Here is a 17,192-nt window from a genome sequence, read left to right as displayed (position 1 = left end):
GTTGAATGTTATTCCCCACCGACCTACTACTTTCACCAACAACTATGTTATGAAATGCACCATCAGTACCATCAACCTCTCCATGACTAGTCCACACGAAATAATTATCCATAAACCCCTTTTTATAAAGATGAGTTGTAACATCCTCCAAACCCAAAAAATTTAAACACTTGCACTTCGTACAAGGACACATAATCATCCCTCCAATCTTAAATAGTTCAAGTGACATTGCATGCCTAATAAATTCCTTAACCCCTTCTATAAATTCCTCCCTAAAAAACCAACGCTTAGGATAATTTCTATTATACATCCAACTACGATATTCCATCTACATAAAGAATAAATAAATTACATGTTATATTAATCATAATTCAAATTAATTTATAGAATTAAGTTATACAATAAACTTTAGTTACAAAGTACAACATTTACTTGCTAGAAAATTGAATTAGTTAAGCCATTCAATTAGACTAACTCACTAACTATTAATCATAATTGATAAACCCTAAATCATAAATTAATATTATACATCCAACTACAATATTCCATCTACATAAAGAACGAAATATAGAATTAAGTTACATAATAAACTTTAGTTACAAAGTATAACATTTACTTACTAGAATATTGAATTAGTTAAGCCGTTTAATTAGACTAACTCACTTACTATTAGTCATAATTAATAAACCCTAAATTATAATTTAATATGCCCTAAATCATAGTTTAATAATCCCTAAATCATGATTTTGTAAACCCTAAATCTAAAGAATTATAAATCAATTGAAATAATCGCAAAATCCCAAATTGTAAACCCTAGTTTATACAATTGAAAGAATTTGAATAACTAAAATTAACAAATGTAGATAACTAACCTTCAAATAGAGGAGAGGGGTATGATTTTGGGAGTGGCGCGGCAGTGGGTGGTGCGACAGTGGTGGCGGAGGAGCAGTGGTGGCGCTGCAGAGGTGGGACCAACGGAGAACGGGGAGAGACAAAGTTGGCGAGGGGGGTTGATTTTGGTCGAGAAGGGAGTGATGAGTTGATTTGGGTGGGATTTGGGAAGGGTTCACAGATGTGGAAGAAAGAGTGAGAGAAAGAGAAAAGAGAAAAATGGGGAAGAAACCCGTCTATTCGCACCCTAAATTAAGATTTTCCGACTGACTTCGGTCGGTATATTTAAGTTAGTGTTTGACCGTTTGACCACACATTTCCGACCGAAATCGATCGGTATTTCAATTTTAAATTTTTTTAAAAATTAATTTAATGGAAATACCGACTGAAGTCGGCTGGTTTTAGTCAATTTATATAAATAGCTTTTAAATAAATAATATTTATATATATATATATATATATATATATATATATATATATATATATATATATATATATATATATATATATATGTGTGTGTGTGTGTGTGTGTGTGTGTGTGTGTGTGTGTGTGTGTAGTTTTTTAATTACTTTTATATGATACTATATCCTATGTGTGTATGTATATATACATATATGTACATAATATTTAAGGACTATAACACACACACACATATATATGTGTGTGTGTGTATGTATATAAATATATATACAATTTAGGATATTATATATACGTAGATTGTAAGTAACAATAATCTATAAGTATTTGACCATTTTGACCACTAATACCGACCGATTTTGGTCGGTAACTTATTTAAAAATAAAATGTATAGTGCTATAATATATAGTGCTATATTAAAACTTAAGTTGTAGTAACAACAACATATATATATGTGTGTGTGTATGTATATAAATATATATACAATCTAGGATGTTATATATATGTGGATTGTAAGTAACAATAATATATACGTGTTTGATAATTTGGACCACTAATACCAACCGATTTCGGTCGGTATTTTTATAATTATATTAAAAGTAATTTTTTATTCTAAAAAAAATTGACGGCAGGACATGAAAAAATAAATTAGAATTTCCGACTGATTTCGGTCGGTATTACTTTCCGGCCAATTTCGAAATGTATGCTTTTTAACAGTTTTTAGTAGTGATTGCGTGACCAGTATATAATCAGTGATAGAAGATCACGACCCTCACTATAAGAAAATAAAAAAAAATAGCCACAGTACAGGTCTTGACTGACAACAAGATCAGTCTTTAGAAGTTGAATAGAGCAACATGTTAAAATTCAGGAAACATTTTCAAATATGAATTTCAGCAGAACTAGGTTTCTTTTGCAGGAGCCTATTTTGCAGCTTCTGCTGCTGCTTTCTCTGCCTAAATCTAAGCAACAATGGCATCAATCTCATCTTCCTCGAGCTGCTTAAGCCCATGCTCTTTTGTCATGACAACAACTTCAATATTCTTTCCGCCACTCTCAACGACCTGGTGCAGGGAAGACAAATCGACTTTCAACAGTCTACTCAAAAGCACACATCATAATCAAACAACTGCCCCAAGGACGCTATATATTTCATGTACATTATTCAGTCAAAAGTAATCCAATGTCAACTACCTGCATGAAAGTTCAAGTCACACCTGTGAATTAGGATACTCATACAAGAAAATTGTGACCTAATGCTGAATCGTATCATTTACAACTTCAAGTTTGGACCAAACAAGCAAAAAGTAAAAGCATATTTCAGCTGCGTCAGAGAACTTTTTTCTTCTTCAAAACATCTCTTGTTTCTTTCATTCCATAGCACCCAAAATATAGTTAACGAAATTGAGTTCCATATCTTTCTGGTGTTTTTTTGTGTCTTCCAATCTCTCAAGTTGCAAAGCACTTGTTTAATATCCCCTGGAAACACCCATTTAATATTGTACATATGCAAGATATGGAAGATATCTTTACTCCTTAAAAGAAAAGAGAAAGGAGTCAGGTTGTACTAATTATAATAAGAACAATTTTCAGCAGCATCTTTTAGCATTTAGCAATAGTTTACAGCTTCAAAAACAAATAAAAACAGCAACTAATGTCAAATTTCATCACCAGTCTAAAACATTAGCAAAAACAAGAGTCATTTTCCAAAACAATAACTGTCAATTCAATTTCCAGCACCAACTTCAAAAATAACTGTAGAATTCCAGCACCAGCTTCAAAAAAATAACAGAATTCCAAACTAATAATAGAGAATTGCATAATTGCTCCAGCAAGTCAATATAAATAATGAGCCATTTTTACCCAAAAAAGCTGTTAAACTTCGAAAGGTAGGTCACTTTTTTGTGTATATTGAAAACTTTTCCAAACAAATTCTAGTCCAATTTCTACTTCGACCTGTCCCATTTGTTCCTGTTCCACTTCTGCCCCCCTTCATCATATCCTTTTCTAACTTGAAAAAATAATACATACAACTTTTATGTTAGTTTAAGCTTACAAAATAAAAAATTATTTCTAATATAAAAATCAACGTTACATGTAGTTTCTGACGAACTGAAGAGGTAGTTTCTTCTTGTACAATGTTATATTTGCAAGTACTTTTGTTGTGGCGGCCAGGCTTGTGCCATATACTACAATCTAGAGATTTTTGCTTTCGTTTCATCTTTGTTCGACTAGCTCCAAGTTCATCTTGTTCCTTTCTTCGAAACTTTTACTTTCTTCCTCGCTTACTATTTCTCACAATCTTTGGAGGCAGAGGAGGAACTTTACTTGTCTTAGGCCACAGTTGTGGCCCATTCATTGGAAAAATTGAGTTTTCATAAATTCTTCTATATGTTTCCACCTTGTAACAATCATGGACATAGTCAAGAATGTTATCCTTCTTAGCCCAAATTGCTGCAATAACATGCTTGCAAGGGATTCCAGTGAGACTCCATTTTCTACAACTACAAGATTTATTCTGCAAGTCAACTGCCCAATTGTCTGTAACTGTAGCTCCTAAAATTTTGTAGCTCCAGTAATTAGATTTTCTAGGTACATATTCAACAGCTGCAATCTAATTTTTGTGTAATATATCCTTGATCTTAGGACAAACATCACCCAAATTCTATTTCTCTGCCTTTTGATGTTGGGTATATTTCTATATGTTTTGATGTTACTTTACTCATGTTTTAACCTCTTTTTGGTTATTTGATATTTAAAATACCCAATATATGTTAATTATTGGTTTTATGACTAATTAAGTTGTGTGTGATGATTTAGGATGTTTGGAGTACAAAAATATGAAGAAACGATACTCCATCTATATGAGGAGAGGGTGGATGCGTCGCATCCAACCTAGGAAAAAAGAGTATTTGGTTCATCCTTGGCAGTGAAGTCGGGAGAAGACATCCACCTTAGCATCCGTACCTGGACGCAACTGTCATGACCCAAAATCCAACTAGCCGTGATGACACCTAACCCAATCCGCTAGGTAAGTGAGTTAACAATAAACCAATTCAAATGAGATTCATTAAGAGAAGAAATAATAATACAACTGAACTATTATACAAAGAATTTCTAGGGACTGGTAGTACAAATCATGAATTTATAAGATTTAGAGTTTACCAAGCTGGTACAAAATAAATACATCATCTGTTTGAAATATACATGAACAAATTAATAATTATAAAGCTACCAAGAATAAGAAGCAACTATGACCGGAACACAGGTATATCTTCAATGCCAGCTCCCGTCATACACAACAACATCAGCATCCAAAATCTGCACGCAAGGTGCAGAAGTATAGTATGAGTACATCCGACTCCATGTACTCAATAAGTAACAAACTTAACCTTAGATTGAAAGCACAGTCAGGGTCCGACACCAATATCCAACAACAACTCAAAATAATATAATAAAAGTAATACAAGAAACAACTCAAAGATATGATGCTCAGCTTGTTCATAGTTACGGAAAAATAGGCATGCGTTTCAAGTATAACAGTAAATCCCAAATCTTTCACCGTAATCTCCAAAAATATGAGTAAGTCAGAAATATGTGATTTTTTTCAAAAACTTTCAACAACAGATAAGAAGTCTTATTATCATATGGCATGAGGAAAGTACATCTCTATGCCTACATGTCAATGTGCATGTGAATGTCATGAGTGTCACTATACCGTGCAACACCAGGAAATGCAGCTCAATGCCTACAAGCCAAGTATGCATGCCAAATGTAATGGAACACAGTGATAAAACCATATGCATACTCTCGGAGTATCAACTCGCTCAGTCCTCCCAATCACTCAGTCCTCACAGTCACTCAGTCCTCATAGTCCCTCACTCCTCACAGTCACTCAATCCTCCCAGTCACTCATCCTCCCAGTCACTCGGCACTCGCGCTCGGCACTCACTCGGCACATGCACTCGCATCAATTGAGTCATAATTCACTCAGTGCATACCCACACGCCTATTACCTAGTATGTGCTTCACCTCAACACCAAACACATAACACGTATATTCGGGGTTCATACCCGCATCACCAAGTTTAGAAGTGTTACTTACCTCGAACAAGTCAAATCCAGTACCGAGCAAGCCAAACGATGCTCCAAAAATGCAATCCCGTGCGTACACACCTCTGAACGGCTCAAAACTAGCCAAAAGCAACTCAAGAATATCAAAAAATGCCAAAGGATACAAAACCAATCGATAAAGGTGAAAATCTTTAATCAAAAGCCCAAAGTCAACAAAAAGGTCAAACATGGGCCTGCACCTCGGAACCCCACAAAACTCACAAAATCCGACAACCCATTCAATTACGAGCCCAACCATACTAGTTTCACTCAAATCTGACTCTAAATCGATGTTCAAAACTCAAATATTCACTCAATAAAACTTTAGACAAAACCCCCCCAATTTCTGTTTTGATTTCATCCACCAAATGGCAAAAAAGAGAATAAATTCATGAAATATAATCAAAACCGAGTAAAGAACATTTACCCCAATCCATGTGGTGAAAATTTCTTCAAAAATCGCTTCAATCCGAGCTCCATGGCTCCAAATATGATAAAATGACTCTAACCCTCGAAATGGAAATTAATAGAGTCTGCCCAGTTATTACACTTCGCGAATGCGGACAATTCCACGCGTCATAGAACAAATGCTCACCAACTGAAATACCTATTTCACGAACACATCATCATAGATGCGAATGCAATGGTCAAATCTCCTAGAGCTACGATATCATGTTCTACCCTCCACGATCACGTTCCACACTCCGCGATAGCGAAGAACAAATGCCTGACATCCTTAGGCCCTCCTCCTTCTACGCGAACGCATCGCTAGACTCGCGAAACTGAAAAAATGCCTCAAGTACCGCGAACGCGACTTTAGACTCGCGAACACGATGAAAATATTCCCCAGCCATCAAAAAACTCCACACGATCACGATCCATTCTCCGCGACGCGAACAAGAAACCCAGATGCCCAGAACTCAACAGAACCAGCGATGCCAAAATAATGGAAAATGGTCCGAATTCAATCCGCAACACGCCCGAGCCCCTCGGGATCCCGTTCGAACATATAAAAAAGTCCAATAACCTAACACAGACCTAGTTGAGGCCTCAAATCACGCATAACAACATCGAATGGACGAATCGCACCTCAAATCAAACTTAATGAACTTTTGAACTTCAGCTTCCAAAACTCGTGCCGAAACAGATCAAATCAACTCGAAATGAACTCAAATTTTTTACACAAGTCCCAAATGACATAACGAAGCTATTACAATTCCCAGAACCACAATCCGAATCTGATATCATCAAAGTCAACTCCTGATCAAACTTATGAACATTCCAAATTTTTAAATTTCTAACTTTCATCAATTAGTGCCGAAACCTTCTAGAAATATCCATATGAAATTCCGGGCATACGCCCAAGTCCAAAATCATCATCCGGACCTAATGGGACCATCAAAACTTCGATCCGAGGTCAAATACACAAAAGTCAACTTGGTCAACTCTTCCAACTTAAAGCTTTCTAGTTGAGAATCATTCTTCCAAATCAATTCCCAATTACATGCAAACCAAAACCGACGATTCACACAAGTCATAATATATCTTACGAAACTACTCAAGACTTCAAATTGCTGAACAAAATGCTAATTCTCAAAAATGACCGGTCGGGTCATTACATTCTCCCCCAGTTAAACATACGTTCGTCCTCGAACGTGCCCAGAGTCGTTCCAAAGCCATCAAATCGTCGTGTAACCTTACCGTGCACATACCCAGGAGTGATCCCATGTCACCCTAATCCATGCAAGCCTGAAAATACAACATAACTGAAGATTATTACTTTAACCTTAGTCCGTAGCCTTAGAACCCAATTTTCAACATCCAAAATTCTTTACAAGACCCGAATCTTGCACCTACACACTATATAAATCCACACAAGCTGTATCAAGTCATATCCATAACCCAAGATGTAATCAGATGATATAACACCTAACTCGCATACTCGTAGCAATAATTCCCAATCACAGTAGCTGCTCAAAGCAAACCCAATTCCGGCAATAAACCTCATATCAAATAAAACCTCGTTCAAAACCTTCATACACTGTTGATGATGAAAGAAACACACAAAAACTCATAACCACTCATCATATCAACAAGTCATGGAGCTCTCTCACTCATACGACAAGAACCAAAGCCAAATTCTAAGCTGACTTCCGATATTATTCTTCCAAACATACCGCAATCAAATCCGAAAGTATCCATTCTAGGTCCAATGACCATATCTCACCAAACACAACTACTCTATTGACATGCTACACCAATACAACCTAAAGCCACAAACCATGCAATCCATGCACCAATAAGCAACAATTCAAATGTACTCAATCATGGAAAATGACTCAAATAAGAGAACCGTCCCGCAAGCTCAACAAGTACCACCACAATGCAATGTTATAAACCCATCATACATAGTAGGACCAAGACACACAAATCTATCACAAAGGATCATATTGCTCAAATTCCTTTATAAGGTTCAAACAGAACCATAATATATGTGCATATAACCAACGAATCACAACCAGTCGTAGCTTGGAAGAGTAACACATGGAACCTATCAGAACACAAACATGCTCAAATCTAACCGAATGACACACCTTTTAGCAATAACAGAGCTGAGTCAACAAATCCGACCTGATGTAGAGTACACATCCTTATTGGGCCTACCAATGGGCCCCAAAATCAACTCTAGTCATCCCCAAATGGATAAATGGCCCTCCAAAAGTGTATAATGACCTAACCATAATGCATACCACCATATAGCTAACTTTGGCCACATCTTGACAGTTTGTAACCCCGAAACAATCTGCTTCTGAGAACTCCCAGTCTCCAAATCCATAGAACACATGAATCACCACAGCCGATTCCAACTCCACCACTCGAATGACTAACACATCTCTCATACATAATCATCCCTATGAGAAATACTTCTATAATTCCTCCATGCCACATAGAAAAATCTGAACATTAGCAGTCGATCAACCAGGCGAGTACCGCAATGCCAATGAGGCATCCATAAGTCAAAACACAGTGCACCTTCTGAAATGCGCACCATTCTCAAGCAATACCAACTAGTAATAACATTCATCTAGTCATCTGAAACCGTCAATGTTTTCTAAGAATTCATGACCTTCCCCTCACAATTGAACCGTGAACTTGCACATGCAAATATCAATCCCACACAACACACCACATCTATCATGCCATCATATGAAAAGTATGAGAATCTCATAATCAACTCTGAGTCACCAGCAGAATACATACCCGATCAGTTAGAAACCTTCAATTTGATCCCATCTAGGAGAAAATCACAATACGCAACATGCTCTTCACACCGGTAGGAAATATCCATCTCAAACCGTGGTAGGAACCATCGAGAACTCTTCGAAACCCATTTGCACATAACCCAACCATCAGAACTGAATCTCTCTAACTCATCCAAGCCACACAGGTCTCCAAACCCAAGAATATTGCCACAAAATACCTGTAAAGACTCACCATATCATACGTACCCAAAGAACTGATCATATCCATTACCGTATTGATCCAAACTACTACCAAACTGTCCTATTTCTCCGAGTTCCTTCCGAATTACCTTCAAGGTGACACTTCTCCTTGCTAAAACACCATGATCCTTAACTAAAACTCACCCCCACGAGATCCTAGCATAAAACCACACCGTCCTAAGGCCTATAAGTCATTGTATTCCCTCTTAAGCACCCCAAAAGTACCACAACCGAGATGCCTACTCTGAAGAGACCTTCTGTGAATCTAAAGTCATTTCTTTGACCTTCATGATACTGAAATGTAGAATCCATAATGATGCAGAAATACCATGAGTCTCAACACCATCCAATGCAAATCTCAGATTCTATTCGTATACCAATCCGAAATTCTCAATTGCTACATATAAATCTTGAATCCATTAGAACCTTCACGAGAGTCACCCTCTCTGCTCAAATCTCAATTACACCGCCCAAACGAGCCAAACAACACGTTCCCCATTAGCACAACAACACCCCAAGATGTAACCCCGCCTTAACGCAACTGAGTAAATTCCTACTCCATGCGAACTAAATTCGTCACGAATAATAACTCAAATCATTCCATGATTTTCATATACCAATAAAGTGTAATATAACCCGTATCCATAAATTCCTTTACTCAAGTCATCCTCGATCTCAACCTCTGCAAGTCATAACTGATTCACAAGTATGCCTCGAACTGAAACCAGTACAACACATAACCATGCAATCAAATCATCAATAGCAGACTCCCCCACTTGGCTCAAAGCAATAGAACAAAATACTCGATAACTCACAATGCCCATACTCTATTACTGCCATAATACCACAATGAGATTCAACTAAACCCTTCATAAGCTCATATAACACAAACCATATAGTACCTCAAATCATCTTCTTACCTCTGATTCATCCTCGTGACAGTCAGGTCAACTTTCTTAACCAATCCAACTCAAATCGCAATACCTATAACCTACTGGTAGAAAAGAAACCCTCCTCACAACATCATAATGATCACATATCCATAAATTACCCTGCAGGTTATAACCCACATGCTTAGCTCAAACTAACATCTCTCTATACCCTTTCACAGCTACAACTACTAAGCAATCACTTAATCTTCCTGAGTCTGAACTCATCAGTAAGACATGAGAATCTAATTCGTTTCACAATTAAACAACATGAAAGATCCTTCAACACACTCATAACTCGAGACTATACATCACATCAAGATAGAAATCAAGCACCCAATAATACTTTTCGCACCTCAAGCAAACTCTTCTCAATACATTCAAACCATCCAAACATATCTCAGTCATATCATACTCATCATATAGCCATCCAACCACTCATCGAGCCACAACTCCACTCATAGGGACACTACTGGATATATAGGTCCAAAGGCACGTGCTCACGCAACCGAAATCACTGAGTCCAAGCTACGGTCAAAACCCGGCCTCAAGTCCTCCAGATTGGCCCAACTCCAAACATAGAAGAATGCATCTCGCACCTCATCCATAGAATCACAAGCTGTCGATGCACATCTGATACCGAGAGCTCATGTACGCATACGAGTGAATGGCAGGAATTCAAAGCGATACGTTTTAAGCGAAATCGATGTCGAACGATAAGGAAAGAGAGATGGGAAGTTTATCCTAAATGCCCTGTAGCCTCTCGAAGATAGGTATGGACGTCATCATACCGATCCGCAAGACTCTACTAGACATTTACTCATTACTCGTAGAACATATGAACCTAGAGCTCTGATACCAGCTTGTCATGACCCAAAATCCAATTAGCCCTGATGGCACCTAATCCAACCCGCTAGGTAAGCCAATTAATAATAAACCAATTCAAATATGATTCATTAAGAGAAGAAATGATAATACAACTGAACTATTATACAAAGAATTTCCAAGGACTAATAGTGCAAATTATGAGCTTCTAAGATTTAGAGTTTACAAAACTGGTACGAAATAAATACATCATCGGTTTGAAATATACATGAAAAGATTAATAATTCTAAAGCTACCTAGAACAAGAGACAGTTATGACCGGAATGCAGGTACATCTTCAATGCCAGCTCCCGCCATACACTACAACATCAACATCCAAAATCTGCACGCAAGGTGCAAAAGTGTAGTATGAGTACAACCGACCCCATGTACTCAATAAGTAACAAATCTAACCTTAGGTTGAAAGAAGTGACGAGCTTCGACAACGGTCAGGGTCCGACACCAATATCCAACAACAACGCATAACAATATAATGAAAGTAGTACAAGAAACAACTCAAAGATATGATGCTCAGCTCGTTCACAGTTTCGGGAAAATACGCATGCTTTTCAAGTATAATAGTAAATCCAAAATCTTTCACCGTAATCTCTAAAAATATGAGTAAGTAAGAAATCTGAGATTTTTCCCAAAAGCTTTCAACAACAGATAAGAAGTCTCATTATCAGATGGCATGAGGAAAGTACATCTCTATACCTACATGTCAATGTGCATGTGAATTTCATGAGTGTCACTATACCGTACAGCATGAGGAAATGCATTTCAATGCCTACATGCTAAGTATGCATGCCAACTATACTGCAACGCAATGATAAAACCATTGCATACTCTCGGAGTATCAACTCGCTTAGTCCTTCCAATCACTCAGTCCTCACAGTCACTCAATCCGTCCAGTCGCTCGGCACTCACGCTCGCGCTCTTGCTCGACACTCGCACTCAGTAGGTACCTGCGCTCACTGCTGGTAAGTCAGACTCTGGAGGGGCAGATCCTTCCCAAGCGCTAATATAAAGCCAATCTGGCCTGCTGCGGCATGCAACCCGATCCATAAACATCCTCACAATCAAGCCCTCGGCCTTACTCAGTCATCAATCTATCCAGTCTCTCGGCCTCACAAATCTCATGCCAATCAGCTCAAACAATGATAATGTGATGTGAGACAAATGATAACAGAGACTGAGATATGATATGCAATGAGTGAGTATGACTGACTATGTAGTTGCAATTTAAGCAAATAACTCAACAACAGAAATGACCTCAGTGGGTCCCAAAAGGATTAGTATGTAGCCTAACATGGATCACAACTCAATTACTCTAGCATGTAGAAATTTCATAAATAGAAACAAGATTAGGTCACTACACAGTACCACAGAATCAATCGAGTCATAATTCACACGGTGCACGCCCAAACGCCTGTCACCTAGCATGTGCTTCACCTCAACACCAAACACATAACATGTATATTCGGGGTTCATACCAGCATCACCAATCCATATGGTGAAAATTTCTTTGAAAATCGCTTCAATCCTAGCTCCATGACTCCAAATATGATAAAATGAATCTAACTCTCGAAATGGTAATTAAAGAGTCTTCCTAGTTATTACATTTCACGAACGCAGGCAATTCCACACGTTCGCATAGAATAAATGCTCACCAGTTGAAATTCCTCTTTCGCGAACGCAGCATCATAGATGCGAACATAATGGTCAAATCTCCTAGAGATATGCGATCGCATTCCACACTTCTCGATCGCGACAAACAAATGCCTGACATCCTCAGGCCCTCCTTCCTTCTACGCGAACACATCGCTAGACTCACAAACGTACTGCACAAATGCCTCAACTTCCGTGAATGCGACTCTGGGCTCACGAACGGGATGAAAAATCTTCCCTATTCATCAAACAACTCTACGCGACTGTGATCCATTCTCCGCGATCACGAACAAGAAAACCAGATGCCCAAAACTCAGCAGAACCAACAATGCCAAAATAAAGAAAAATGGTCCGAATTCAATATGAAACACGCCCAAGCCCTTCGGGATCCCGTCCGAATTTATGAATAAGTCAATAACCTAATACGGACCTACTCGAGGCCTCAATTCATGCAAACAACATCGAAATGATGAATCGCACCTCAAATCAAACTTAATGAACTTTTGAACTTTTGAACTTTAGCTTCCAAAACTCGCGCCGAAATATATCAAATCAACTCGGAATGAACTTAAATTTTGCACACAAGTCCCAAATGACATAAGGAAGCTATTCCAATTCCAGAACCACAATCCAAATCCGATATCATCAAAGTTAACTCCTGGTCAAACTTATGAACATTCCTAACCTTCAAATTTCCATGTTTCGCCAATTAGTGCTGAAAGCTTCTAGAAATGTCCAAATGAATATTCGGGCATACGCCCAGGTGGAAAATCATCATCTAGACCTAACAGAACCATCTAAATTTCGATCCTAGGTCAAATACATAAAATTCAACTTAGTCAATTCCGAATTACCTGCAAACTAAAACCGACAATTCACACAAGTCATAATACATCATACGAAGCTATTCAAGACTTCAAATAGCTGAACAGAAAGCTAATGCTCAAAATGATCGGTCGGGTCATTACATCACCAAGGATGAGGGAACAGAGGGTGGACGTGAAACATCTACCCCATCATCCGATCCTGAGAAGTTCAAGCTGAGGTGGACACAAAGCATCCATCCCAACATCAATCTCGGAAGCTGTTACGGAATAGAAAAAGAAAAACTTTGGACCACGACTTTTGTACGCAATATATAAACCAAAAATGCCTCTTTTAGGTCATCTAACACATGGGGAAGCGGAGGAAAGCCATCACAGTGTTCTTACTGTTTCCTTCTTTTACTGATTTTTGTATATTCTTGGGGATTACTTGAGATTGCTACCATGAGCATGCATGGCTAAAATCATTCGTTCTGGGGTTATGGATGCTACTTGAATGTTGACATTTGAAGTTTAAATTGACGAGTTTGATTTTATCATATTAGATTATTTATTTAATATTGTTCTTAATTATTTTACTACGTAGCTAACAGTAAAATACTATTTACGAATCTAGAGTTGAACTCAAAAGTGGGAATTCTAGATTGCACATAGTATTAAATAGAGCAAGTTCTTGAACTCGGGCATCGGGGAACAGATATACGGGAAGTGTAAATGTGTTCTTGTTAATCTTAATTTTATTGAAATATAGGCATTAAGTTAACTTGAATAGGCGAGTAAGAACTCGACAGATTCTTACGACTAAAATTAACCTTGTCAATCAACGAACCAGATAAATCTATTAGTCAGTTTAAGTTGAGAACGCAACAAGATTGTTAGGTAGCCTATGGTCCTGGAATATCTTCTCCTACTGATTTTTATCCAAAATTGCCTACGTGTTTTAGTCGATCTCTAGTTTATTTAACTACTTGATAGTTTCATTAGTTTTTAATTAATTACTTACACTGTTTGAGAGAAATATCTTGAATAGATAATTTTTTTGAGTTTGAATCAGTCGAAAGTTAATCATAAGTCTCTGTGGGAATGATACTCTACTCACTACTTTATTACTTGGCGACCACGTATACTTGCGTGTGTGTTTGGTCTCAACACCTTTTCCCTATTAGCTAGCATTCTAGCCATGCGTATATATCGTAATTTCTCCAAAAGTGTCATAATTGGCTTGTCTCTAGCATCAAGTATTATGCCATTAAATACTTCACTCAAATTATTTAGTAAGGTGTCACACTTAGCATCTGAAGAGAAATGCGACATAGACCATTCACTATGATCTTTATCATTTAACCAAGTAGGAGCATCAATATCTAACTTTAAAATATCTGCCATACAATCATTAAACTTTCTTATAGTAATAGCCTTTGCAGCAGCCCAAAGTGTTTTTTAATGTGATACTGTCAAAGCCAGCCATTTTGAAATTGTTATAGAGGTGTATTACATAGAACCTATGGTTAACATGAGGCAAAACTTCCTTAAAAGATTCAATAAGTCCTTTTTGTTTGTTAGACATAAAGGTCCAACCAGTCTCATTTATATTCAAGTCAGCCGCCAAATGATTCAAAAACCAAGCCCTGTATCTTTGCTTTCCTTTTCTACAATTGCATAGGCAACATGAAATATGTTGTTATTACCATCCATGCCAACTACAGATAACAATTGGGTCCTAAACATTGTATCCTTCAACCAGCATCCATCCACCCTTACTATTTTTCTACAACCCGCTCTAAAGCCAAGCTTGCAGGCAGCAAAATAAATATATATTCTCTGAAATCTCTGTGGCTCATGGGGGATCTCGTTATCAATGAACTTCATGTAAATTGTGAACCCGAATTTGTCCTATCAATTTCATTGCAATGATCCCACATTATATTATACTGATCTTTAATGTCACCATCAATTAATACAATAGATTTCATCTTAGCTCTTTTAGCTTGAGATAACGTTACTTGAGCTCTTAGTTCGATGCGTACTCTATCCCTGAATTTAGGCACTTTCCAATCCCTGTTTGATCCAATTTCTTTGAGGTATCTTCTTGCAATGAAAGATGAAGTGATTGTTCTCTTTTCATGATGCCACTCCTTACAAGTATGTATAGGATTGTAAGTTTTAATTTGGAAAGCCTTGTCTCTTTGTATTCTAGAAGCCGTGATTTTCCATTTGCACTCTGGATGATGTATGCAACGTGCCTCCATTCTTACACTATCATTCCTACTCTACTGGATATACTTTCCATTCTTAATCTCATGAGTTGCTACAATATTATTAAATCCCCTCTTTGTCCTAAGGGTGTATTATAGACCTAATACTGGATTTTCTCCGTTAGTCTTTGGATTGAACTGAGGAAAGTTGAAACTTTCAATTTCAGAATCACTATCCAAACTCTCCATGTCTTTAGAATCAACACAATCATGATCCCCTTCTATATCAACCATCTTTATTTTTATTTCGTTGCTAAGGAGCTCCTTCTCTTCCAAAATTCTTTGGTTCCTCTTCTCATGTGTATCAACCAACACATCATCTGTTAAATTAGCTTCCGAATCACTAAAATCATCACAAGATGAAATTTCACACATAAGCTGATGCTTGTTATTTTCTTCAATATTTGATTGAATTATTGAATCCACTTTGTCCGTTTGAAAATAAGAGTCCAAGTGTTAAAAGTATATCTCAAGAACATTATCCTTTTCGATGATTTTACCAACTGCAGAGGCTTCAAAATCTGTAGAGATCAACTTCCATCTACTACTAGTCCTTTCACACTTGCGCCAAAAAGTTATTGAATCACATAAATAATCACATATCTTTGCTATATTCTTGAACTAAGCAATATTCAATTTTGCGACATTTACATAATCAATGTAATCTATGTTTTCTCCAACGTAGTGCTTCTCTGGTATACGCTTAATAATTCCCCCATAATATATTTTCATGGTGATAAACGAAGCCTCGGTTATTGAATATGAAACTACAAATAGTAAACTTCATAAGGTGTCGTTGTAGACAAGAATAATACAAGATAGTTGTTTATCGAAAACGAACCAGCAAAATTAACAATTGGAAAGTTTTCAAGAGTAGAGAAATACAAAAGGTTTAACAAAAACAAGATGAGAAACGCAAGGCTTCATACTGTAACAACAGAATTCTTCAATATGAAAATTGAGAGGAAACTCTCACCATAAAAATAAGGTGATTCTCTTCCAGCGTTGCACCTTAAGAGAATTGTTACTTCCTAATAATTGATTCTGCTACATATGCGATTAGGGCTAGGTATGATTTACGATCGAAGATTTGGCTCTAACAGGGCTTGGTATTAGTCGCTTCGCAAGAAAGGAAGACAGAGGGACATAGTACCTGTTCATTTGGAGGGAAAAATAAATCATGTAATATGCACGTGCGTTGAGTCCCGGTAAAAAACTAACTATGTTTAGGATTGTGATTAAAAGTACACCACTTTGTTAAAGAAAAAGGATTATTAGTGCACCATGTTAAAGAATGTGTATTATTTTAAGTCTAAAGCTAAAGATGATGTATTATTTTGGGCTTTTCCTCACAAAAATTAGAGTAAAAAGCAAAAAAGGACAAAAAAGATAAATGTCTTTTCAAGTCTAAGGGAAGTGCCATGTCAGCATCTATTGGCTCTCTTTTATATATAGATAGATTTAAAACATCCACATGGAGCAACTCTATGTTGCAAATGCTACTCTTTCATATTGATCTCATTGCATAAGTAGAAATGAAGGGAAACTTGAGACCGAGAGGTTGGGTTTGATAGAAATTTCCTCAACTTATAATATGTAACGATCCGACCGGTCATTTTGAGCTTTAGCGTGTCATTTGGCAGTTTGAGACCTTGAGTAGCTTCAGTTCAGGTATTATGACTTGTACGTATGGTCGGAATCGAATTTTGGGAAGTTCAGGATTGATTT

At 37.2% G+C, this 17,192-nt stretch overlaps 1 protein-coding gene across 1 annotated transcript; it reads right to left on the bottom strand.

The window, feature by feature from the left end:
• Positions 1 to 2,271: 2,271 nt before the first annotated feature.
• On the bottom strand, positions 2,272 to 15,078 carry LOC142168931 (uncharacterized). Its single transcript, XM_075230107.1, has 4 exons — positions 14,832 to 15,078; positions 14,362 to 14,588; positions 3,609 to 3,923; positions 2,272 to 2,373 (listed from the first exon to the last, which is right to left on the bottom strand). The coding sequence occupies exons 1-4, from the start codon at positions 15,076 to 15,078 to the stop codon at positions 2,272 to 2,274; spliced, it is 891 nt and encodes a 296-aa protein (XP_075086208.1).
• Positions 15,079 to 17,192: the final 2,114 nt, after the last annotated feature.

The sequence above is a fragment of the Nicotiana tabacum genome, chromosome 14, assembly GCF_000715075.1.
Source record: "Nicotiana tabacum cultivar K326 chromosome 14, ASM71507v2, whole genome shotgun sequence".
Taxonomy (NCBI): Eukaryota; Viridiplantae; Streptophyta; class Magnoliopsida; order Solanales; family Solanaceae; genus Nicotiana; species Nicotiana tabacum.
Note: the sequence above shows the minus strand (reverse complement) of the source record. Positions and strands in the feature narration are given on the sequence as shown.